This window comes from Balaenoptera musculus, chromosome 10 (genome assembly GCF_009873245.2).
Source record: "Balaenoptera musculus isolate JJ_BM4_2016_0621 chromosome 10, mBalMus1.pri.v3, whole genome shotgun sequence".
Taxonomy (NCBI): domain Eukaryota; kingdom Metazoa; phylum Chordata; class Mammalia; order Artiodactyla; family Balaenopteridae; genus Balaenoptera; species Balaenoptera musculus.
Window position 1 is genome coordinate 67,879,452 of NC_045794.1, and position 27,221 is coordinate 67,906,672.

Genomic DNA, 27,221 nt, shown 5'->3' on the forward strand with positions numbered 1-27,221 from the left:
CTGCTGCAGATTACTAGATTTATGGCTACGGATATAAGAAATTCTGGCAGCTTTGAACAGATTTTTAAACGTGTGTTTCTTTTTTTTTTTTTCCTTTCCCTCAAAAAGTCTTTACAGAGTTAGTTATGGAGCTGAACTAATAGCATGTAGAAAACCTGGTTTAGGGAACATGCGTCTCCATTATATAAGGATCTGCCACTGAAAGGGTGAAGTATTGTCCTAAACAAAATGTGCTTTTCAGCTTTTCTCGCTAAATTAGCCAAGCCTTATCCCACAGTGCTTTGCTGTTGAACATTCTGCTGCCCCGACTTTGATAGTATGAACGTTTCTGCATTGATATTAGAGAAATTCACATCAATATCTAGGTTAATGTTTAGTGGAGGCCAGTTGGCTTTTCATTCTCAATGGCTTGAAATCAGCTCTCTCTAACAACACTGGCAGTTTGGCAGTTTTTCATATTTCTTTAAAATTTTAATTATAACCCATCAAGTCTTAAGCAATTACTTCTGGGGTAGACTCTTGATGAATGTCATAACAGGGTGTTTTAGTTTAATGGATCCAGAATAACATCTGTTTCTAATATTTTAAAAGCCAATTTATATGGAAATTCATTTATACACAGTCAATACACGGAGCCTTGTAAAAATCAAAATCAAAATGGAAAATCAAACCACTGTGATATAGTAGGTCTTCTGTTAACAAAGGATTTCACTGATGAGTAGATTCAGCTGTGCTAACACCCAAAATATTGCAGCTTAAACAAGATAGCAATTTATTTCTCATACTCAGGTAGTTTGCCAAGGGCTGGTATGGTCTACCATGACAGGGACTCGGTTTCCTTCAGTCTTATTGCTCTGTTGGCATGACTTCTATTCCTAAGGACACCTTATGAGTCACGGTGGCCGCTGGAACTCCAGCTATTACATCTGTGCTCCAGCAGGAAGGGGGTAGGGTAGAAGAGAGAAGAATACTAAGCTTTTTCCTTTTAAGGATACTTTTTTCTAGAAGTAGTGCATAGCACTCTGCTTATGTTCCACTGACCAAATATTAGCCACTGGCCAAATACTAGTCACATGACCGTATTTAGCAGCAAGGGAAGATAGGAAATGATAATTTTTTGTCCAGAAGACATGTACCCAGCTAAAAACTAAAGGTGTGTTGAGTATGGGAAAATGGAGACTGTAGACACTGGAGAACTGTCTGTAACATTGAGTACTTTTTAAAACCTGATTTTAACAGACTTTCTGCCTTTTATTGAGCATCTAGAGAAGTCAGCTCGTTTTCATAAGTAGATAATATACGCAGAAGGACTCGCATAGTGTTTGGCAGAGTAGATAACCAACTACTATTAATGTATGTTGATGTCTGTTTTCATTCCAGCCCCCAGGTGCACCTAATTTCAGAGGTTGTGGGTCAAACTGAATTTTATAAGGGACTTTTTGTAGATTAGAATACAGTCTTTGTAGAATAATAATAGCAGCAGCTCACAGGGCCAAGATGTTCTTTGCCCTGGGTCTCCAGAACACTCATGTATCTGCAAAGCAGTGTTCTTTGCTTTTTTACACAGTAGATAAATGAACAATTACAAGGGTTAGAAATGTGGAATCTCGGCCTCCTCCCCAAACCTACTGAATTAGAACCTTTACGTGCCTGTTAACGAGATCCCCAGGTGATCTGCGTGTATGGGAAGCATTGCTCTGGGCACAGATGTTCTACCTAAAATTTATTTCTGCTAGCGGGGGGCTAGTCCTTGCTCCAAGTGTATCCCCTGCACCAGTATCACCTGAGACTTTGCTTTCTTAAGAAATGCAGATTCTCGGGCCTCATATCAACCTGGCACCTGAAATCTGGATTTCTAGCCAACATGCCACATGCGGGCAGTTGTTTGGCAACTGCTTTATTGAACCTTAAGCGTTAAGCCTTTAACTCTGCATTTATTCTTTAAAGGTATTTGCATTCAAACAAGGAAGAAAGCTTTTTGAGGGAGAGAAATACAACCCTAATTGCGGATCTAGTAAGCATTAAGGGGAGGATCTGAATTCAATCTACCTGTAAAGCCGGCTCCAAGGCTCATTTGCATTAATCATGTATACCTGGAATCCCATCATAAAGCCACGTGATGACAAAGCCACGTGATGACAAAGCTAGGAAGGAAGGCCGTGTTTCAGCAGTATATTTTAACAGTGAATTTTCTTCTTTCTTTCTGTATTTTACATTAGATTTCTGTTTCGACATTTTATTTTTTAGCCGTGCTATCAAGACTAATCAGGACCTTCTCCCAGAAACCCCATGGACCCACATTTTCTACAATGATTTTTGGGGAACTCTACTAACGCACAGCGGCAGCCACAAGTCCTACCGGCCACTCTGCACTCTTTCCTTCCGCCTGAACCATGCCATCGGAGGGCTGAATCCCTGGAGCTACCACCTCGTCAACGTGCTCCTGCATGCGGCGGTCACTGGCCTCTTCACGAGCTTCTCCAAGATCCTGCTTGGGGATGGGTACTGGACCTTCATGGCTGGCTTGATGTTCGCCTCTCACCCCATCCACACGGAGGCGGTGGCAGGAATCGTGGGCCGGGCCGACGTGGGGGCCAGTCTCTTCTTCCTCCTCTCCTTGCTCTGCTACATGAAACACTGTTCTACAAGAGGCGCCTCTGCCAGGACCTGGGGCTGGTTCCTGGGGACAGGACTGTGTGCCGGATGCAGCATGCTGTGGAAGGAACAAGGAGTGACGGTCCTGGCAGTTTCAGCCGTTTATGACGTCTTTGTCTTTCACAGGCTGAAAATGAAACAGATCTTACCCGCCATTTACAAAGTAAGTGATTGTTGGTGCTTGAGCGTTGGATTACTGAGTCCTCTCCTTGCTTGGTCCCTTTTCCCCATTTAAAAAGCAAATGTGTTCCTCTTCAAAGAGAATTTAAAGTAAGTTACTTTTTGATCTTCGGGAGGTGGAAGTGTCCTCTCTGACCTTTCCCTACTAACTGGGTGTCAGTCACGGATTATTTTATTTCTCAGGTTTCTTAACTTATTTTCATGATTTCCAAGGGGGTAGAAGGACAATTCTGCCTTGTAAAGAATATGCATCTTTATTATTTATTTACTTTTACTCCTCGATTTCAGCCCTAATTCCCTGTAATCCAATAAATTGCCTCTAAGAGGTGTTTGAAAAAAATAACACAGCTGATCGTAGAGCTAGATGCTCGACTCTGTCAAGAGGAAATTCTCTGCTATTTGTTAATACTACTTTTCCTGAGCTGACTTTGGAAAACAACCCTCTCTGCAGTGCACTGGGAACTCACATTCTTAAATCATGAGTCATATTCACCTTTTCCTGATGTAGTGTATAAGAATAGAAGAGTCAAAACAGAAAGTGGTTATTGTAAGTTTTGCCTTGAGGCCAATTAAGACCTTTGCTTCAGGGCTTAATATGTGTTCTTCTGTATCCCCTTAGTGGTTTCAAATGCAATGTCGTCTGAAGGTCACCGAAGCACTTTCGGATCCCAAGTACTTAAAGGGAACTGAGCAGTTTTCTGCTGGTGTGTTTGGGTGGACCAACACCTCTTTAGAAACTGCCTCCTTCCCATCTCCCCATCATCCCTCCCAGACAATAAACTCACCCTTGATTTAACTTAAGTATAAAGACAACTTTGCCAGTGTTTGCAGACCTCAGCCATTTTCTAAATCATGGACCTCTGCCAGCTCCTCCATCCTTTTGGACACTCTTAAGCAAGGAATTATGGTTTAGGATACTGACCCTGAGAAAGCTGTCAAGTGTTCTAGTTTTTACCACTTTTTTCCTCTCAGTTCTTAATTTTACTTAGAATTCAATTGGGAAGAAATTGAAATAAAGAACAAAATTGAGGGAAATGGAAACATTTATTTATTTTTATTTTATTTTATTTTTAAAATATATTTATTTATTTTTGGCTGCGTTGGGTCTTCATTGCTGTGCACGGGCTTTCTCTAGTTGCAGCGAGCGGGGGCTACTCTTTGTTGTGGTGCATGGGCTTCTCATTGAGGTGGCTTCTCTTTGTTGGGGAGCATGGGCTCTAGGCGCCCGGGCTTCCGTCATTATAGCGCACAGGCTCAGTAGTTGTGTCTCGCCGGCTCTAGAGCGCAGACTTAGTAGCTGTGGCACACGGGCTTCGTTGCTCCGCGGCATTTGGGATCTTCCCGGACCAGGGCTTGAACTCATGTCTCCTGCACTGGCAGGTGGATTCTTATCCACTGCGCCACCAGGGAAGTCCTCAGAAACATTTATTTATTTTTAAATGACTTTTTTTTTTTTTTTTTTTTTTTTTTTTAACGCAGGAGGCAGAGTAATTACTGCTGTGCCTGTGCTCTGCAGGGAACTCCAGTATCAAGTGCTTAATGAAGTTCTTTTGTGATTTCAGTTAAATGCTGAAACTTTAAAAGGAAACTCTGCTTAGAGTTTGATGCTTTGCAAACAACATATGGTTTGAAAGTCAAGCTTTTAATTTCAAATCGATTTTAATTAGTCTCTCAAGGAAATTTAGGGAAAATAATCTTTTTCTTTCCTTTGAAAACCATGCCATCAACAATAGCCAGTTTTCTTGTTTTACTGGAAATACAAATAGAGTAAGTGTAAGTCATGGTCCTTGTCCTATGCAGGGTGAGAACTATTTGGGGATGCAGACGGGGTGTTTTAAGACCTTGCATTGATAGCCTGTGAAACACCGTGGTTTCTCCTACAGAATTTTCATGTTACCATCTCATGAATTAGGAAATTACCTTGGTATGTCAATTCAGGACTTGCTTTTAGGAACTTTGAGGTTCTCTTCGGAGAAATTTTCAGGTGTGTAAGCCTGTTTTCAAGGATTAAGTTGCTGATTGATCTCCTTACTATAAATATGTCCCATGCAGTATTTGGGACATACTTAGAAGATTATTCTTTGTTCATCTGAAATTAAAATATAACTGGGCATCTCGTATTTTATTTGGCAGCCTTACTCCTGCAACTGCTGCTTCAGAAAACGAGAAGTGCCACTAGTGCAAGGGACAAAAACTTTTCTCTCCATCTAAGTTCTTTGGCTGGCCTAATAATCAAATTGCCCTAAGACAGATTAACAGGAGAAAAACAAATTTTTAGTTTTGTACATACAGGACCCCCGCAAAGACAGGAGAAGCTCCTCAACAGTTAGGCAGTTGAGGTTTCTATGCCATCCTGAGCTAAGGAAAAGGGAGAGGGGTCTGGAACTTCAGAGGGAGGAAGACGATTCACAGGAAGACAGGACGAGCAAATGTTTGCCACGCCAGACCAAAGAGTCTTCCTTATGTAAAAAAGTTACCTTTGGTAATAACTCTCTTCCTGGCACAGGCTAACTAACTAAATTCTTTCAGGCATTTAAGAGGGAAGTAAAAACTTCTTCCTGAGTCTGTTGGGCCTTAATTGTCTTCAGCTCCATATACTCCACATGCCAAAGTGGCATATTCTGCGGCAGCCTGCCCCGAACCCCATCACTGTGAAGGAATTCATAAGAGTAGAGAGTGTGAAGTCTCCCGCACTATGGGAAAGGACTTAATGCTTTGAATGTTCAGTGTCTTGAGAAGTTTTCGAATGGAAACTTGCCCAGGCTGTCTGGCAGCCACTGCTTGTGGGCAAGGGAAGTGGTCAGGGCGGCAAAACCCTTCATCTGATAGTTGCTATCTCAACTTAGCTTTTTCTTTCATTCTTAGGTTTTGGGCCAGTGAGCTTAATGAGGACATTGGGATAACAGACTTTACAGATTTGTAAGGAACCTTGAGACCATCTATGCCAGTCCCCTTGTTTCCAGCTGAGGTGTAGAGAACCAGAGATGTGAAAGTCACCCGGAAAATGGTGGAATCACTAGGACTAGAAGACATATTTGTGACTGTCTAGTGATCTTACACTGTGAAGGTGTGAAGATGGATAAAGAAATCAGTCAGATGACCCCACAGTAGAGAAGAAAGTTATAGGCATTGACTCTTAACGTGCACTGGCTGAGTCACCTTGGACTAGTTCAATGACCTGTTTCTTCATGTAGAAATAGAGATAATTAATGTTCTCTGCTAGAGATGTTAGGAAGATCATGTGAAACTGTAGAGTGTTCGTTGTGAACTGGGTGCCCAATATTTGGAAGTCACTTAATGCACATTAGTTGAAGGGGGAGAAGAAATATCAGTGGAAATTGTAATTCTTTATCTCAAGAAAGAGAAGGCCAAAAGATAAATTTCTACTAGTCTTTAAACATGCAGTGGTTTGAAAGCATATGAATTCGGAATCAACTAAAGCTGAAGCATGAATATTTAAGCAAAAACTTTCATTTAGAATTTCATGACTATGGGACTTATAAACACTGGCATAGATTACATATGGAAGTTATAGAAAAATTCCATATTCTGTCTTTAAAATAAATAGATTTCTATGCCTGGGGTGAGTTAGAAGAGACTCTGAAGGAAGTGGATTAAAAGACTTTTCAACCTTAAATGAATAATCGTCTTAAATATCTTACTAATTAACTCTGCATCAGAGTTATCATAGTTGGCCAGATGAAATAAACTTCCCTGCCTTATTAAAACATAACTTATATATAAACAGAAAAATCCAGTGCACAAATGTTTACCTCTATTAGGCAAACTAGGGAACCAGCCAAATACTCAAAAATCTAAAGATGGTGGTCCTTCTCAAGCTGGAAATTATTAAAACCAGAGGGACAAGGCTCTCCATTTTTATAGTTTTGTCCGTAATGTTTTTCTCATAGCAGTCACACTCAGCTTCTCCCTTCACATTTCTTCAGAAATGTCAGAAGTTAGAGGCCTATCAGATCCAGGCCCCAAAGTCAAATGCACACCAGGACCAGGCAGAAGGGACTCTGCTGAACTAGAGGTTATGCTCTCCCACTCATACTTCTCTCCATCCCATTATTGCAATAAGCAAACACAGGTTTCAGTTTCGTAGAGGTTAATATTTTTCTAAGACAGACAGACATCTGGATTTTCTATGACATCTCCTGTTATTTAATATTGGTTACTAATTTAAGAACAAATATGCCCTGTTTGGGCCAGACAATATCCTTGGGATGACCGAATTTGGCCAGAAGTCTTGGCTGCCATTTTTTGACTTCTAAGATTCATGCAAGGAATGCCCGTGTCCATATGACATGTAAATTTTTTGTAGTTCTGCAAAAGAAATACGAAAGTTTTTTCTTCGGTGAAGTGTTTGAAAAACAGTAAGTACCCAGAAAATCATAGATATTTTATTTAGTATTTGGTAACCATGTGTAGTGTTTATATCTGCCAGGCACTGTTCTGAATATGTCAAAAATATTAACACATTTAACTTATTTAGTAAATACTTATCAAGAGAGTAATATGACTTATGAAATAATGTGCTTGAATATAATATGAAATAATATAGTTTTCAATAGTTAGGAAGATTTCTAAGAAAACAATATAAAATCTTCAGGAATGTGTACGAACAAAATTAGAGTTCATAACTATTTTTTTGAAAATTGTTAAATGTTCTAGATCTTCACTTCAGCATCTATTTAATATGTTTCCTACATTATTCTTGGCATCTAGTGCACCATTTGGCACATAGTAGGTACCTAGTAAATTATTGAATTCACCCTTGTTTAAGATTGACTTTTGAGAAGGATGTGCCTGTAATGGTAAAGTGAAATCCTATACTCTCCCCTTTCTACAGTGAGGATTTTATTACTGGTTAGTGAGGTCTGGAAGGTGGGATTGGAAGAAATGCATGTCAGAAAAATGTTGAAAAATGAGTTTTCTTGACCTCTCACCAAATGATTATTTTAGCCTTTCTTAGATGATTTTCACTTACTTTTTGACAACATAAAACTAAGTAAGGGGAGTGGGGAACCCTTGAAACACACTTACACTAGCCTTGCAAATAAATGCTAGACTTTTATCTGCCCACAAAATATTTTACAAGTCTCCCATGACCCCAGGAGGTACATGGGTAATAAAATCAGTAAAGGCAACATTTTTCTTACTTACCCAACATCAGTCATTGCTTACCTAGTGGCCATTTTCTGTGCTTATTTAACATCTGTTAACTGTTTTAGTGTGGAAACATCTTTTTCCCCCCACTTTATTAGCCTCATAATGACTTACTCAGTTACAGGTGGGGAAAAAAAATTTAAAAAGGAAGGAAATCTGAAAGTGGGTGTAACAATTCTAATTATATCCCAAAATAATTTGGAAAAATGAAGCCCTTTGAGTTTGATCTTTTTTAAGACTTTCTCTAAAGATGACTGCATTAATTTTGCTGTAGTTGCTTCCAAGATGTGCATTATCTGGACAGCCTCCTTCAAATAAAATCTTGAGCTCTATTTCATGTAAACAAGATAAAGAGACTATATTATTAGAGAGGGAAACGGGAGGCATTGCCACTTTCAAAACACAAGTCATCTCTGTCTAGAAATAACTTTATTTTAATGCTAAGCAGGATGTGTTTGATGGAGGTTGCCTTTGTTGAGCAAGTTTACCTTTATCTTGGGTATTATGTAAGCTGGGCTCTACAGCGGGGTGCAGTGATCAGACCCACAGGAACAAACAGTCCCATGTTTCCAAACCATTCACAGGGTTTATCTTGAGAATGGTTTCCGAGGTTTGGGGCTTATGTTCTGTTGAAGGTTTGGGTTTGTCGAAGTCGGAACACTGAAGACATTAAACGCGGTGCTTCTGTATATCAGACTATTTTGTGTGACTCCCTGTGTACAGAAGAGCCAGCGCATAGCCCGCAGGTATTTGCACATTGAATCCACATGTGCTTTTTTTATTTGATTAGCTGCTCGGATGACATTGGTGGAATCTGTTATCATTTATGTCTCTGTCCCTTTTCTTTCTAGACCAGGTTGTGGTTTTACGCAAGATGTGACCCTCCTATCCATTGCCTTGAATGAAATAGAATATGTTTGCTCTTTCTGATTGTCTTTAATCACCATCTGTGCCACTCCAAGTAGTGTCCCTGCTTTCTGAGGATTGTCTTTTCCCGCATTTGCCTTACACTTGACTTTGTGAGAATCCAGATATAGCAAGATGCTCCGATTCCGATCGCAGTATTTCCTCGCATTATTGAAACTGGAGGACTGTTTGTCATGCAGTTACAAATGAATCTGGATTTCCTCCAAGTAAACTTGTTGTAGCATTTGATATTCATGACCTGTAGTACTTTAAAACTTCGAACTGCTGCCAAAACCGCTAACCAGATAATACCACAAATAAAGTCGAGGTTCAGAAATATTTTACAATTCAAAAAGTCTAAGATTAATAGGGTATTTTATTCCTGCAGGTTGGCTTCCTCGCTCAGCTGACTTAAGATGATTCTGTATTCTAGTTGTGGTTTAGGTTCCAGTTATTTAAATTTGGGGAGCTGACTACCCTTGCAGGTTTCTGTAATGCCTGCATTAGAGTGTCAATACCTGGGACAGTGATCTATTCACAAATTATGATTATTTTTTTAAAGATTCATCTTTGTGCAAGACATTGTGTTAGGTGATGTGGGGAATCAAAGAGGAATCGAAAAAATTCTGCCCTGAAGGACATTTGAGAGTAGTAGGAAGTAGAGAATAGTGCCTGCCAGTGTAGAACTGAAATTCAAGCTGGAGAGTGGTGAGGGCTGGAGGGGAGGCCCTGGGAGCACTAGGGCAGTTTAGAGGAAGGGGAGGTGACTTTCAGCTGAAGTACCTTCAGGAGCAAAGGTGTGTGAGGCGGACCCCGAAGGATTCTTGGGATATGGGCATTTATAATTGGACAGACGAGGAAGAGTGGAGAGTGGAGCCTGAGCCTTACACAGAGGGCCGCTCAGAGGAAGTTACTGCGGAGCACTGAGAGGTCCTTTTGGCAGATACACAGAGCACCGGAACTTAGAGAGGAAAATGGATCAGGAAAGGTAGACTGAGACAGCTACTGTGTCTAATGATGTCGGGGCCTTTTAAGATAGGTTGTCACCCCGACAATGATGGGAAATGATGCATGGCTTTCAAATGTGCTAGCCCTTGGACTGGTCCATGGGAGGAGCCCAAGAATGTATAGGCCAGCTCTTCTTGCCTCTTGGAGAACTTTCTTTTCTGTTCTTCCCCTAAACCTGAGAGAGGGTCCCTTGGGTGATGAGACTAAGGATCAGCCTCAGGAGTGGAAGTTGTATCTCATTCAGTGAGTGTGTCTCCTATCAGTGTTTATCTCGTTCTTCAGCATTTAAAAGAAAAGCAGTTATTTTCTGAAGGCTAATATTGTCGTACTTCTTACTCTGTAATATTTGGCATATTATTATATACTCCTAATGAGAAAAACAGGGAGTCCTTAAGGGCTCTCTCCTATGTCCGTTTTTCCAGTATTCCTGAAACGTGTTCAGATATTACTGTGAATGGCCACAAATACAAAATCCCTCTTTGTTTTGTACTCTTTCACAAAGGAAGACAGAAAAAACATTTTTTTACAGGACGGAATAAAACACCCTATCAGCACTAAATTTCAACCAGTTAACTGAGTACACTGTCAGTGAAAATGACACGCAAATTGGACCTTGTGATGAATAAATAATGAGTCTCATTGAAATCATCTCTGCTGTTCTCATAACACTGTCTGGGATGCATATTACATCACTTGGCTCAATTTTCGATAACCTGCTGCCTCAGAGGAATCAAATTGACTGACGGGATCTCATGACTATCGGGTTACTCATATTCAGCTGGGTTCTGTCAATTTCACAGAAAATGATGTGGTTTGCACAAATTTGAAATACATTGTCATTGCCTAGAAGTCAGATTCCTGTCTTAAATGTCTGGAACAATGGAAATGCTAATTTAGTGTTGATTTCTCAAATGAAACTTAAGCGATAGAAAGCCGGATTTCCAGAGTACATTAGAGATTCCTTAAAAGGTGTGAGCAGGGTGTGGGAGGTGGGTTGGATAAAACTGAATATTAAATCAAATTCATTGATCATTAGAATATCTGTGATATATGATACTATGGTAAAGGTTGCATGGTGCGATATTTTATTTTTTATATCCAGTTTCATACCTATTGATCACAGTATTCCTTTCTTCAAAAAGGAAAATAAGAAATCAAAAGGGAAGAACAGCACTTTCTAATAACAAAAGTCTGCAGTGATTTGGTGCTAGGAAGGTCGATGTGCCCTTGCTCTCAGGGTTTGTCTTTACAACTCTGCAGCACCCAGATGGCTCCTGTATGCTCTGTTGGTCTGATTACAACTCTTGCATCAAGTGAAATAGCATGAATTCAGAATTTAATACATGTTTCCTCAGTAATTATGCCCTGATTAGTGAAGTCAGTGTTTCTGTTCCAGAGGACACTTTCTTTCTTTCTCCACATGTTTATTCATTTCATTTCAGGAAATCAAATAAAATGCAAAGATCATAATGCTTCTCTTTGGTATAATAGGGGAATCTGCAATACCTGCCTTTGGGTATGTGGTTGTCGTTTTGCTTATAATTGATATAAGATTCAAAGAAAACAGCAGGGACAATATGAGAAAAATGAAGGACATGTAAAAACAAATAAATGACTCTTAGCTTTTAGTATACGAAGAAATGGAAGATATATCTAGAATTTCCATTAATGTATTGCTGAAGATAACTACATACCAAGTACATTTAATAGTCTTTGATTATATGCAACATCATTTGTGACTGCTTAAAAATAATTAAATTTTATGTATTTAAAAACAGCAAAAAAGAAAAAACCTTAATATTTTAATTTTATGAATTTTGAGTCATTATACCTGTTAGCAGTACCAACCCAACCTTTTGAGGGCATTGTCTTAGTTTTTAACATATAAGACACTGAGTCCCTTCCCCCTATAAAAGGGTGTGTGTGTGTGTTTTGTGTGTTCTATCAGAATACATGTTTATGTAATGTAGTCGGATTTTACCTAAGTTATACATGAATGATTTGAGTGTATTTCCATAACTTTTATGAAATGGAAAGCTCCAAATTACATAGGATTATTTTTTCTAATTTGAAGATTCAGGCAAAAATTTGCCAGTTTACGTGTTCCATCGAGTGAAGTTTCATTCTTAAAATCTCATGACATAGTGTGATAAAAAGTTAAACAAAAAACATAAAAACAAGTGATGTTCACTTTGAAGAACGACTTGGTGATTGGCTAGTCTTCTCACGTATAGGTGCAAGTAAGGCTATTTTGGAAAGGCTGTAGGACTGGAACATGCAGATTTAGATTTAAATGGTATGATTTTAGATACAGTACTAAACGTATTGAACATCAGTTACAGGGTCTGTGAACTAGGAATATAATATTTGCCTTGCCAAGTTATTGCCAGATATGAATATAGTAAGTGTACACTCTTCAGCCAAGTTCCTTTTCTATAGTACGTATCATGATCGTCAGCATGTTACTGCATTTCCACAGCATTTCAGTAGTAGTGAACTTTTTGTCTGTTGTTTTACAGAGCACTCAATTAGCATAACTCTGGCTTTTCTAGTGGGATGCAGGGTGAAATGTCAATCAACTTGTTTGCTATCCTATTCACCAATGCTGACCATTTAAAGAATATTGAGAAGAAGACCTTTTTTAAGGATAATTTTTCTGAACAGCACGATTTGATCATTTATCTTTTGTTTAATTGAAAATAAGTACACATACTCATTCCTTAATTTTTCTCCGTTGATAATATCTTGCCATCATCTCATACTTTTATAGCCTGATTTTTCCCCTTCAGGCTCAGGATGGTGCTGTTGCTTATATATATGAAAGTGGAGGGGAGCCGGGCCTTTTCTGGTCTGCTCCCCCCCACTACCCTGCTTCCTGTATATTTCCTTTTGGTAAGGTTTATAGTAAGGAAGATTAGTTCAGTAGCTGCAGTAGCTTGCAGCGTTCAAGTCTCATTCTTTGGAGAAAGAGGAAGCAGTTATCACCTAAGGGTGAATGTGCATCTCTTTCCTCCTATTCTTCCCCAGCCTGGCAGCCAATATTGTGGCAGCTGATTCCAGAATCTTTTATAACAAACCTTTTCAGGGAAACATTGAGGCTGCTTTTTGCTGTTGTTATTGCTGCTGTTACACAGTTTAGTTTATTTCCCTACCTCCTAGGGAGAGCAGAGAAAGCAAAAAGTTTTCTTTTTAAAGCATTACTATTTTCTGGCTGCCAAAAATTTTATGAAATATTTCAGGCGTCTTAATAACATTCAGACCAAATTATTTTTACAGAAACTTAAATCTGGTAACTTGGGCTTGCTGAGAAAAGTCTACAGGTAAAATTAGTTTTTGATTTCAGAAAATTCAGTATTTAAAAATCTGGGTTAATTGACAGGTAATAACAGGGGCGGGTGGGGGATGGTGACTGTTTAAAGATGAGGATACATTATGGGCTTCCAAACTGGGATGATCATCAGCCTCCCCTGGGGAAACTGTTTTAAACCAGAGATTATAGCCCCAAACTGGAAGCTACTGAGTAAGAATATTTTGTTCTGCTTATTTTTAGTTTGTTTTTGAGGTGTTGAGGGGGAGCTGGTGGAGAGGTTGCAGGAAAGAAACTACTATTTCTTATTTATTTATGGCCGCACCTCACGGTTTGCGGTGCACGACCTTCAAGATCTTAGTTCCCCGACCAGGGATTGAACCCAGGCCCATAGCAGTGAAAGCGTCGAGTCCTAACTACTGGACCACCAGGAAATTCCCAAGAAACTCCTTTTTAAAAGTTCCTGCTGTTGTTACCAAACCCAGGTTTGTTTACTTGCCGCTCATAAGCCAATAATTCAAGAGGCAGGTGTCAGTACAAAGCGAAGGTGCTCTAATCAGAAAAACTGGCAATCTGGGGAGAAGGTCGACTCGTGTCCAGAGACCAACTCTGAAGATCCTGCTCAGCCATGGCAGTTTTAATTAATTTATTTATTTTTATTTTTTATTTTTTATTTTTTAAATTTTTTATTTTTTTAATTGTTTTTGAAATTAATTTATTTTTGGCTGCATTGGGTCTCCGTTGCTGCGCACGGGCTTTCTCTAGTTGTGGCTAGTGGGGGCTACTCTTTGTTGTGGTGCGTGGGCTTCTCAATGCGGTGGCTTCTCTTGTTGTGGAGCACAGGCTCTAGGTGCATGGGCTTCAGTAGTTGTGGCACGCGGGCTCAGTAGTTGTGGCTCACGGGCTCTAGAGCGCAGGCTCAGTAGTTGTGGTGCACAGGCTTAGTTGCTCCGCGGCATGTGGGATTTTCCCAGACAAGGGCTCGAACCCGTGTCCCCTGCATTGGCAGGCGGATTCTTAACCACTGCGCCACCAGGGAAGCCCAATGGCAGTTTTTAAAGGGAAAAAATGGGGGAGTGGGGGAGAATCTCAGTGAATCATCAAGGCAGGAGGTTGGGTTCTGCATCATTCTTCATCGCGTGCAGACTGGGTGGCTGTCTCTTCAGATGTTACCTTGCCCGTGTGATCTGTCTGCAGGATTGCTAAGGGGGCTATTGCTAGTCATTTTTTTTTTTTTTTTTTTTTTTTTTTTTTTAGAGATTTGGTTTATGAAACCTAAGCCCACCCAAGTTTCCTAGTGGACTAAGGGTAAATGGGCCATATGATCATTTTCATGTGTACTGCTCATTTTATTCACCTGGAGGAGCTTTAAATTTATTTATTTTTGCCTGTGTTGGGTCTTCGTTTCCGTGCCAGGGCTTCCTCTAGTTGCGGCGAGCGGGGGCCACTCCTCATCGCGGTGCGCGGGCCTCTCACTATCGCGGCCTCTCTTGTTGTGGAGCACAGGCTCCAGACGCGCAGGCTCAGCAGCTGTGGCTCACGGGCCCAGCTGCTCCGCGGCATGTGGGATCCCCCCAGACCAGGGCCCGAACCCGTGTCCCCTGCATTGGCAGGCAGACTCTCAACCGCTGCGCCACCAGGGAAGCCCCGCTAGTCATTTTTTAACAGCTTAATTCTTCATTCTTCTTTTTAACTAGGAAAAGAATCAACAGGTTAGACAGGGCATGGTGTGCATTCAGGAGAGCGTAAGTCAGGGGTTAGTTTCAATTGCTTACTGATCTCATTCCTATAATTAGATTCTTTTACTGTTAAGAGGGGAACAGAAATGGGCAAACAGGAAAAGGGCAAAAGAGCTGATTTCACTGTGATTTTGATGAATAGCTGGGTTTGGGACCCACTGGTGCACATCGAGAATCTGATATCCCATACAATATTATGAAACATTATAAGATATTCATAAAGACACAAGATTTTGTGGCTGGAGAAGGATATTAGAAATTATCTATCCATATGCTACCCCATCTCTTTTCACAGAGTTTGGGGCCCACAGAAATTAGTCACAGGATAAGTCGAGCATAGAGTTGGCACGGTACCTTGTCCTCCAGGTCCAGTGCTCTTACCACTGTGCACATTGCTTCCCTGCCTTTAATTTATAAAAAACTTGTTACTATGGAAATACTTTTCTATTGGCCACTTTAGACTAGAGACTTGTAGTGGACTGCTATGTACCATCCCTCAAGTACGTCATTAATTAAGACTCTGCCCTTCTTATTTCACCCTAGGTTCTTTCTCTTTTGCTGTGTTAATAATTCCAAGGCACCTTTTGAAATTGAGTTGGCTTGTGTTTTGTTATTGTTTGCCAGGCCCATCTTTTTCCTATCCCTGCCCCTTCCTCCCCCACCCCCTGAACTAGCTTCGCTTAAGGGCTCAAATGTTGTCCTGTTGCCATTTTAGGGCTCCAGCTTGATTTAAGCTTGCTTTCAATAGGAACATATACTTTTGTAGCTACCAGAAGCTGAACACGAAGTGACTAAAATCAGAGTATTTTTCTTCCTGATTTGGTTAATTTCCTTTACTAACAGGATATTATGTTTGGAATAGGTTACCCCTCAATAGAGGGATCTTCTCTTTGAGGATGCCGAGTCTGAGATTGGTCTAGAGGTGGAGAAGTAATAAATACCAGGGCACCTCCTTTTTGACACCCTCTTCCAACTCTCCAAGGTACCACGGCTCAAACTTGGAGAAGAAAAATTTTAGGCATTAGCAGTAGACTCATCAGCTTGGTGTATCATCATTCACCCTGGCGCTTGCAATTCCAGGAGTGTGGTGGACACCACTCGTGTCTTTAAGATGCTTAAAGTTTCTTCTGACCATATTATATGACTTTAGTTTCTCACTATTGGGTGGATATTCGAATGAGTGACAACCCTAATGTCAAAGTGAGGATGGTTCCAAAAATGAAGGTAAAATTTCCAGAAAGGAGAAAATGCAGAGGTGCCAATTGAAAAATGGGCAGGCTGAGTGAGAAAAGGGCTGAATTTAAGCTGTCAAAGCAACAGCCGAAAGTTTCTGGTTCTTGGACAGTGTAATTTGTAGTCTTTGATTCTTTTGCATTCTGCAGTATAATCTTCTCCATGGCTCTGCTGACTTCCATATTCTTTAAAGAGGAAGAGAAATACCCAATTTGAATTCATTAGCCTTCATTTGCATATACACAGAGCTGGTGGTAATTACGATAACAACCACCATTGATCAAGGCTTACCGTGGTGTGCTAGCAAAGTGTCCTCTGTGCATTTTTTTGTTCGATTCTATGAGAGTAGGTATTATTAACCTCATTTACAGATAAAGAAACTAAGGTTTATAGGAGTGAAATAATTTGTCCAAGGATTCAGAGAGTGCCTAGGGGAGAAGGGATCTCCTTCCAAAGTTTTGACACCAAAGCTCATGGTCTTTCCATTATACTGTTTTTGTACAAGTTTGGTTAAAATGGAAGATGCAAATAGGATGATGAAAGAATCAACCGCTTTTGTATTACTTGGTCTTGGGACCAATGCTGTTTACCTGGAACAGCTTTAAATACAAATAACCTGCACTTCCACATGCAATAGCTGATTTTATGTGTGCTAAAAATACAAAGATGGATAATATATTATCCCAGTCCCTAGGAAGTATAAGACGTGTACAAATTATATCACTCTGCCTTAATGCTAATAGAATTTCATATAAAGTGCACACGTGTCTGACAAATTAGTCTGGTGAGGGAAGAGTCTTGAGTGACAGAAAAGCAGTGGCATCTCAGTAGCTCTGCTCATCCAAGATTTTGTTCTGTTTTTAACTATTTTTAGAAACATTTCATGTGGGTGCATTTAACTTGGGTTCAGAGTCAACTTCCATTTTTTCCTCCCTCAATACCTGTCATGTGACTAGAAGTTTGCTAGATGCTTTCTTATTTTTTCATTTTTTGAAAAATAGGTACTGAGTGTCTTCTAGGTATGAGGCACCTTCTAGATGTCGAGGATAAAGCAGTTAAGAAAACAGACAAAATTTCTGTTCTCTTGGAATTTACATTTGTTTTCTAATTTAACTGTCACAGTAACCCTGTGGGGTCATTATTTGTACCCATTTTACAAGAGATGGAGTGAATTCCCCTGAATTGATTAGCATGCAGTGAAGCTGGATTTCAAAGACAGTGCTAATGGTAAATCCAGTGATCATTTCCAGTGCAGCTCATTATCTTTCAGTTGAGTTCCTTCAAGTAAAATGTGGCCTGATGATTTAAGGTATTATATGAGTAATACTGATTTTGTGTGTGTGTGTGTGTAGTTGGTTTAGAAGCCTCCTTTAGAACAAAGACTGGATACTCTTTTTCTTTTGCATCTTCCTGTCCCAGAAGAGAAATAGTCATTGAGTATTCTGAGCTTGATCATCAACATCCCATTGGCTTGCAAAGGCATAGCATGTCCACCATGGCTTTGTCCTACCCTGAACAGATTTAAAAGAGAGGCCTTGTACATACCTCCTTTGAGGTTGGACTGGGTTAGATTTGCTTCTGAAGCTCCTTACAGCTCCTCTCCCTCCTCTGAAATGCATGGTGTTTCTCAAAAGCATGCAAAAAAGAATTATCTGGAGTCAGTTCACAGTAAAACATTTGGTTTGGCTCCGAATTTCATATTGCCGCATCACTGCTAATCAACCTTATTAACTTATTTACGTGTATAGGCAATGCGTTCCTAATGGCTTTATAAAAGATGAGTCTGTGATACAGAGGTTGTTTTATAATTCAGGTTAAAAACTTTTTCCTGTAAATTTCATTAAAATTATGAAACAGCTTAGAATAACTAGCGATGTTGTGATGCCAACAAGTGCCTATGTGTCTTAGTGGGTCCTACCCTGCACAGGATGTCGGGTCTTGTTGGACGGGGATTGTAAAGAGTGTTTTTGGAATCTGAGCTTTCCTCTATTTCTATAAAAAAGGGCTCTAAGTTCCCTGATGCAATACCCATAACCTTTGAGGCCAGATGTAATTCTGTTTTTTAAAAAATTATTTGGAAGTAATGGTGCATAAACTCTGTATTAGATAACACCCCCAACGTGGCAGCATTTCAAAGTAAGAAACTTTTAGTATTTCTGAAGGGAAATATATGAATATTTACAATAAATGGCATAAAGACTGTAAATAGCCTCATGTCAGTTCAGGTTGGGCTTTTTTTGTATTTTTTTGACAGTTTTATTGAGATACAATTCGCATATCATAAAATTGGTCTATTTAAAGTGTATAGTTTATGTTGGTTTTGAGCGTATTTACCAAGTTTTTGCAACTATCACCATAATCTTAATTCCATACTTTGAAATTAAGAATGAGGGAGTTTGGAGCTGTAGTTACTGTTTTTAAAAGATGTAGGGTTGTTGTTGTTTTCCCTTTTTTTAAAAAAATTTTTTCAAGTTTAATAAGATCTGTAGAAAAAAGTTCTGACCTCAATCCATGTAGTTGGTTAAAGTCTTACTGAGACTCCTGCATGTTTTCACTGGTGTCTTTAATATGCTTGCCTGTCTTATTTACTGTTTAACAAATTGGTTGTGGAGTTTGGGTAATCAAGGTATCTTCCTTGGGGTTATATTTAGGTCAGAATGCTTGGATCCTTATTTTATTTTTTTAAAATTATGATAAATTGTAGGCCCCTACATAAATGCAATTTTCTGCAGTAAGAATCTGACATCAGTACTTGATTGCTTTCTTGACTGTGTGTTTTGTACATGCAGCCCTTGGTTCTTGAATGAGTAACAATGGCTTATAGTGTTAATAGGAATCTAGGTACTTCTAAGTCTTTTCCATATATTTGCCTCTCAGTGTGTATTACATATGTCTTACACATGCAGAAGTAATTGTGTCCTATTTAAGTGCATGTTATTGACTTTCTTTAGCTGTGACCAGGGGTTTTATCAAAGTGTAAAGGTGCTTTTAAAATCTAAGATAGACCCAATTTCCATACCTTTACTTTTTTTAAAAAAGGAAGCATATTTTTAGACAAACTAAACATATTTAAAGATGGAACAGAATTTGGAGTATTTCTTTACCCCTTTAAAGAAATGGCCATCCTAAAATATGTCCCAGCTTATTTCCTAGAGGTAGATTTACTTTTGAGAAGCTTTAAAAGAGAAACAACATCAAGTTAATTATGGGAGAACGATTCTATAAAAATTTAATATGCCATTAAGACATTTGCTGATTTACATCAGACTTACATAAAGGTTGTTTGAAGCTACACCTTTGCATCCTGCTGGTGGCCTTTTTCTGGGTTAATTACACGCAAGCCACTGAAAAATGTTAGACATCTGAGAGAAGTTGTGATTTCAGAGAAAAGGGAGCACGCTGTGAAAAGTATGGCCATGTAGCATAATGACATAAATCCTGCAGTTCTAATCAGGAGGCCTGGGTTCTCACAGTTTCTGCCACTACCTGCTTGTGTAATTGTGGACAAGTCATTTAACCTCTCCAGGGGTTATTTTCCTAATATGGGAGTTTCTGGGGATGCTTCAAGAACCAAATTATATCATACTATTTTTAATCATAATTTAAAAAATAATTTTATTGCTAATCTTTTTTTTAGTAAAATCATAACTTTCTCTGTCTTTGAAATAATCTGATTGGAAAAATGGAATTATTATGCAGATATTAAGTTCTTCATTCATTGCCGGAACAGAAGATTAGATCCCCAAGTACTTATAATAATAGTTTTTGAGGACCATGCATTTATTGCAAACTGAAGTGGGCTCTATATTTTGTTTCACCTTTCAGAGGAATCTATTTGTATTAAAAATATCTTCATATCTCCCTTTTATCATGATGATTTGAAGTTATTTTTTTCGTTATCTTCTAAACTCAAATACAGTTAACACTTGGTTTTCTGAAATGGATTCTCCTAGAAGTCCATCATACTTTCTAATTCTTAATTCCCTATTCTCGTCCACATAATTGTTTCCTTATGTCATTTCACATGAGCAGTACTGTCATTTTAGGCCCGTAATTAGAAATTGGCTTTGATCCTTTTTTCCATGCAAGAAAAAGAGCATGTTTTCTTGAAATACCAAATTGAATTTGCTATTCTCTATAGGGAAATTTTAAAAGAAAAAAAAAAAAAGAAACTAAAAGAAATAATATTGTCAAGTGTCAAACAGTGATCTAGACTGAGAGCTTGCCATATTGTATTCTCTGTCTCAGAGGTCAGCAAACATTCAGTGTCAAGGGCCAAACAGTAAATATTTTCTGTCATTTGGACTCCATGACAACAGTTCAGCTCTGCAAACAACTGGATGTTCTGTGTTTTAGTAAAACTTCATCTGAAAAACAGGTGTGCACTAGATTTGGCCAGTAGGCTCTAGTTTGCTGACTTTATCTAGAACCTTAGCTGATACACACACCCATGTGAGTTAAATCATACAGGCTCTCCAGAGAGACTATTATCCAATTTCGGGATAATATCTTTATAGTAGTATCATTCATTCAATTTCCTACAAGTCACATGCATTTTACAAAGGAATTTCACATTCATTTTTATTTTTATCTGGATCTTTAATACTTCTGTCAAGAGGATATTAATCTTTTTCCTTTATAGTGGAGGAAATCTAGAGTGGTGAAGTTTGCCTGAGGTGACCCTGAGAAGACAAATCCTCTCTTTTCCTGTTCTGTATTTTATCCAGGTTCCAGAGAGCTCACGGAGCAGATATCTCCTATGCTGCTTTGTGTTAGTGGGCTCTCCTTTACCCTATATTTTGAAAGTAAATTCAAGTCCAAATTTAGCACTCTGGCTATTCTCTGGATACTAAATTCATTCAAAATAATCATGCAAAGTAAACTTTGGTAACAATTCTCCCCTAAAGGAAGCCCAAGTAAGCAGAAGGTGGTTTCCAAGAATAACCAGCTCTAGAAGTTCATAACAGCTGTAAAAATATATCTTCAGTAGAAATTTAGCTTGTAATATAAGGGTACTTGAATTTTTCTTTTTCTGCATCTTCCTTGATTTTTTTTTTTTTTTGCAAATTATTTAGAAAGAGATGTTGAGGATATTTATTTATTGCTCTTAATACAAAGGCCAAGCACTTTTATCGTGAAGGGGAGCTGTCACTGGAAAAAAATTGAGAAGCAAATACAGGTTTCATAATCTTTTTTTCTTGGCTGGTGTTGTTATTGGTGGTAGTGGAGTGATGGTGTACGTCTTACTGTGTTTACGTCCCTAGTAGATAAGAAGTTATTTGCTTTAGCAGTGATTTTTTTTTTTTAAATATCTTGGTGATCGATGTGTTGGTGGCTGTGACATAGTTCAGTTGGGCGGTAGTGGAAAGTTTGACAATGTTATATTTACTGTGTTATAATTCTCCCATCCTGTCTTTTTGAAAACTGGCCATTTCCTTCTGTCTGAGTGAGGAACACTTGGGACAATCAAACATCATTAGAAGTATTGGTTGAGAATTTTAAAAATCCAAGATAACTAAATCTGTAAGGATCCATGTGAATTTGGCATCTCTTTTCTTTTCTTTCAAACTCATCAAGCCAAAATCTCCAGTTCTGAATGTTCTGTAAATACATTCTAATAAGTAACGTTTAATTGTTCTTTTTGAGTGCAACGTTACATTTGGCCCTTTTCAAAGTTATTTCAGATTTTTTAGCGATGATTTGTAATATTTTCGTCCCTATCTTAATGAGGCAGCTGGTTGCATGAGGGAATGAATAAATAAAGCCTGCTGTTTTAATAGTGCCCTGACCGGGACATTCTGATTCTGTCTCTTTGTGTCTCAGTACACCTCAAATCTAGGGTTTTTTTGATGATTAAATGAGTTACTATGTAGAAATCTCTGAATGCCTAGCACACACTAAGTGCTCCATTAATGTGAGCTGGTTTTATTTTTCTCTGTTTTAAGACGGTTAGTCTTCTCTGCAAATTGGCTAATTTTAAAGTATGTGCCATAAGAATGGTTTTTCCTGTTATTTTTTTTAATATTTTTTTTTAGAGGTCAGAGTTCATTAGAGAATTGCAGTAAATGTGAATATTCTGATACTATTATCTAACATTGCAAAGATGTTAGTCCATTTTTATATTTATCATTTGCTAAATTTTGTTATTCTCTATGTATGACACTAAACTAGGAAGTGACTGCATTTTCAACAGGAATGTTTAGAAATGAGATTAAAAATAGCTTCCTCCCTAGGACCATAGTCTCCCGTCACTGGGAGGTATGCAGTTACCTAGAAGTTTCTCACATCCCACAATAGCATCCTTTTGAAGGAACTAACATTGCTGTTTCAAGTATATCCATCCCTCATACCTGTAATGTCTTACATTTGTCCAGTGTTATATTTTTTTTTACAAGCCTTCCTAATACTACAGATCACTTCCTGAAGACCTCAGGAAGGGAAGTGGATATTTTAAGGCTCTTCATTTAGAGCTGATGATGCCCAGAGGTTTTTTTGTAATTTGAATACTGTCATCTTGTTCAGGTGAACTTACAAATCTAATGATTAAAAGTCTTGTCTTCCTGACTCCTTTTCTCCCTGCCTCCTTCTCTCTGTCTCTCCCTCTCCTTTTTTCTTTTCTTTAAGACAGTATATTCTTCTCCTATTCTTCATTGATTAAAAAGAGCCCTAAAGATTTGGAACTTGACCTGGCTTCATGTTTCAAATATATTTAAAAAACATTTGAACTTTTTTCTACAGTAAGGAAGACAGGCCTTATTAGCTACCGGGACCTTTAAATGCTTTACCATTGTTCTGACTCCTGAGTTAATAGAGTACCCACCAGGAAAAATAAACGATTTGTTGAAGAAGGTATGGACAGCGATATAAAATATGTAAGTTAAAGAAATGAGGAGCTGCATTATCACCTAGCCATGTAGACTTCAAAAAATCCCAGGGTAAAGAATCCCCTCTCTGTATTGTCCTTTATAGGTATGTAGACTAGAGAGATCAGATTGGACAGTTCAATCATTGTATCAACATTCTGGTGTATCTAATACTGCGCTCATATCTGCCCTGCAGCTCCCTTCTAGACTGCTGTCTTGGTTCATTGTTCTTTTGTTCATTCAATCAGTCATTTACGCAATCACTCATGTGCCCATTCATCCATCTAGTGTTGAGTGCCTGCCCTGTGCCAGGTGCTGGTCCAGTTGCTATGGATAGTTTACTTCAGTGAAGAAAACAGACAAATCCCTGTCCTCTAGGAGCTTGTATTCCTGTAGGAGCAGTGAGACTTATTTCTGAAGAGTGTGATAATCATTAAGATTATATATGCTTAGTGTCACTTTGGGCCTTAACAACTTAGACTTGACCTTTACAATATATCTTTCATATATGGTACAAATTTGTAAGAGTAGAGAACTTTGAGAAGTCAGGGATTATGTAGCCAGGAGAAGTTGGGGATGTCTTGTGGAAGAACTGGAATTTAAACTGGAGATGACAGAGAACATTTAAGATAGTGTAGACATTTAACACATTAGGTAGATGGATGCAAATTTGTTTAATGAGACTGATACCTGGGGGAATTTTGAAGTTTTGAACAAAAAAAGAGATCCGTATTACTTAGGGAGGGAGGAGTCAAGATGGTGGTGTGGGAAGACGCGGAGTTAGTGTCTCCCCGCAACTAGGGCACCTGCCGGCCGCTGGTGGGGGACTCTGACCCCCAAGGAGACGGGAGGAACCCCAGAGTGAACTGGTAGGATGTAGGGGGACTGAGGGGGGAGGGGAAGTGGAGGCCAGACAAGATCGGTGCCCCTGAGGCGGGGGAGATCAGGAGAGGTAGGTGGGAGGGACTCTCCGGGAAGAGTGGGAGAGGGGCGGAAGGCGATTGCCTTGGCCCACTTAGGCCCAGGGAGTAGGAGAGGGGCAGAGGGCGATTGCCTTGGCCCACTTAGGCCCAGGGAGTGGGAGAGGGGCAGAGGGCAATTACCTTGGCCCACTTAGGCCCAGGGAGTGGGAGAGGGGCAGAGGGCAATTGCCTTGGCCCACTTAGGCCCAGGGAGTGGGAGAGGGGCGGAGGGCAATTGCCTTGGCCCACTTAGGCCCAGGGAGCCTGCTGAGCTCCCAGGCTGATCCCCTGCCCTCCAAACCCCCCTCTAGGCCACATGGGTCCTTGAGGGCATAGGAGGGAGGCCGGAGAGATCAGGAGGGACAGGCAGGAGGGGCCCTCTGGGAGGAGTGGGAGAGGAACAAAGGGCTATTGCCCCGCCCACTCGGGCACTGGAGCCTGCTGAGCTCCCAGGCCGGTCCCCTGCCCTCCAAGTCCCCTTCTTCCCCGACCCCCCCAGCTGCATTGGTCCTGGGAGCATAGGAGGGAGGCCAGGAAGATCAGGAGAGGCAGGCCAGAGGGGCTTTCCCAGACACCAGACTGGAGGAGCAGGAGAGGAGAGGAGGGCGTTTGCCTCGCCCACATGAGCCCAGGAAGCCTGCTGGGCTCCCAGGTGAGGTCCCCTGCCCTCTGAGACCAGGGGTGGGGGGCATGCCGGGGTCCCTTCTGTTTCTTGAGGCTAAGCCGCAACTCCAAAGCCCGCAGGGCCTTTTCCAGCCCTGTGGGTCCTGAGCATTGGCCCCGCCCACCACCCAAACCTCGCCCTTGCTTAGGCCCCGCTCTCCACAGCCAAGGCCTCCCCCCAACCCCCGGCATGCTCTTATTTTTTTTTTTTTTTTCCCCCCACTCCTCTTTTTAACTATTGTGCTACTGATGTATCTTCTGGTTGTTGATTCATCTATATTTTTATTTTTACATTCTTTCTAACATATCGGTTAGTTTCCTAGTCTAATTTTATTTTTTACTTTGTTATTATTCTCTCTTTTTTTTTTGGCCACCCCATGCGGCTTGTGGGATATTGATTTGCTAGCCTAGGGTCGGGCGGAAGCTCCTGCCATGGGATCTCTGAGTCCGAAACACTGGACTAACAGAGAACCTCAGACCCTAGGGAATATTCATCGGAGTGAGGTCTCACAGAGTTCCTCATCTCAGCACCAAGACCCAGCTCTACCCAGTAGCCTACAGACTCCAGTGTTGGAAGCCTCAGGCCACACAACCAGTAAAACAGCAACACAATCCCACTCATTAAGAAAAATAAAAAAATAAAAATGAGATGGCAAAAAAATATGTCACAGATGAAGGAGCAAGGTTAAAAACCTACAAGACCAAATAAATGAAGAGGAAACAGGCAATCTACCTGAAAAAGAATTCAGAGTAATGATAGTAAAGATGATTCAAAATCTCAGAAATAGAATGGAAGCACGGATTGAGAAAATACAAGAAATGTTTAACAAAGATCTAGAAGAACTGAAGAACAAACAAACAGAGATGAACAACACAATAACTGAAATGAAAAATACACTAGAAGGAATCAATAACAGAATAATGGAGGCAGAAGAACGAATAAGTGAGCTGGAAGACAAAATGGTGGAAATAAATGCCGAGGAGCAGAATAAAGAAAAAAGAATGAAGAGAATTGAAGACAATCTCAGAGACCGCTGGGACGACACTAAATGCACCAACATTCGAATTACAGGGATCCCAGAAGAAGAAGAGATAAAGAAAGAGTCTGAGAAAATATTTGAAGAGATTATAGTGGAAAACTTCCCTAACATAGGAAAGGAAATAGTCACCCAAGTCCAGGAAGAACACAGAGTCCCATACAGGATAAATCCTAGGAAAAACACACCAAGACACATATTAATCAAACTAACAAAAATGAAATTCAAAGAAAAAGTATTAAAAGCAGCAAGGGAAAATCAAAAAATAACATACAAAGGAATCCCCATAAGGTTATCAGCTGATTTTTTCAGTGGAAACTCTGCAGTCCAGAAGGGAGTGGCAGGATATACTTAAAGTGGTGAAAGAGAAAAACCTACAACCAAGATTCCTCTACCCAGCAAGTATCTCATTCAGATTCGATGGAGAAGTCAAAAGCTTTTCAGACAAACAAAAGCTAAGAGAATTCAGCACCACCAAACCAGGTTTAAACAAATGCCAAAGAAACTTCTCTAAGCAGGAAACACAAGAGAAGAAAAAGACCCACAAAAACAAACCCAAAACAATTAAGAAAATGGTAATAGGAACATATCGATAATAACCTTGAATGTAAATGGATTAAATGCCCCAACCAGAAGACACAGACTGGCTGAATGCATTGAAAAACAAGACCCACATATATGCTGTCTACAAGAGACCCACTTCAGACCTAGGAACACATATAGACTGAAAGTGAAGGGATGGAAAAAGATATTCCATGCAAATGGAAATCAAAAGAAAGCTGGAGTAGCAATACTCATATCAGATAAAATAGACTTTCAAATAAAGACTGTTACAAGAGATAAGGAGGGACACTATGTAATGATCAAAGGATCAATCCAAGAAGAAGATATAACAATTATAAATGTTTATGCACCCAACATAGGAGCACCTCAATACATAAGGCAAATGCTAACAACCATGAAAGGAGAAATTGACAGTAACACAATAATAGTAGGGGACTTTAACACCCCACTTATACCAATGGACAGATCATCCAAACAGAAAATAAATAAGGAAACACAGGCTTTAAATGACACAAGAAACCAGGTAGATCTAATTGATATTTATAGAACATTCCACCTGAAAGTGACAGAATACACTTTCTTCTCAAGTGCACATGGAACATTCTCCAGGATGGATCACATCTTGGGTCACAAATCAAGCCTCGAAAAATTTAAGAAACTTGAAATCATATCAAGCATCTTTTCTGACCACAATGCTATGAGACTGGAAATCAATTACAGGAACAAAACTGTAAAAAAACACAAATACATGGAGGCTAAACAGTGCGCTGCTAAATACCCAAGAGATCACTGAAGAAATCAAAGAAGAAATACAAAAAATACATAGAAACAAATGACAACAAAAACACGATGACCCAAAACCTATGGGATGCAGCAAAAGCAGTTCTAAGAGGGAAGTTTATAACAATTCCATCTCACCTCAAGAAACAAGA

At 39.6% G+C, this 27,221-nt stretch overlaps 1 protein-coding gene across 6 annotated transcripts in view; it reads left to right on the plus strand.

Annotated features, from left to right (window-relative positions):
- The window catches only part of TMTC2 (transmembrane O-mannosyltransferase targeting cadherins 2), an 889,490-nt gene that overhangs the window by 157,031 nt on the left and 705,238 nt on the right, over window positions 1-27,221 (plus strand). For all 6 annotated transcript variants that reach the window (XM_036865958.1, XM_036865961.1, XM_036865962.1 and 3 more), the window contains exon 2: window positions 2,248-2,818. In XM_036865958.1, coding sequence (XP_036721853.1) covers window positions 2,248-2,818 — 571 coding nt within the window. The remainder of the gene's footprint in view (window positions 1-2,247; window positions 2,819-27,221) is intronic.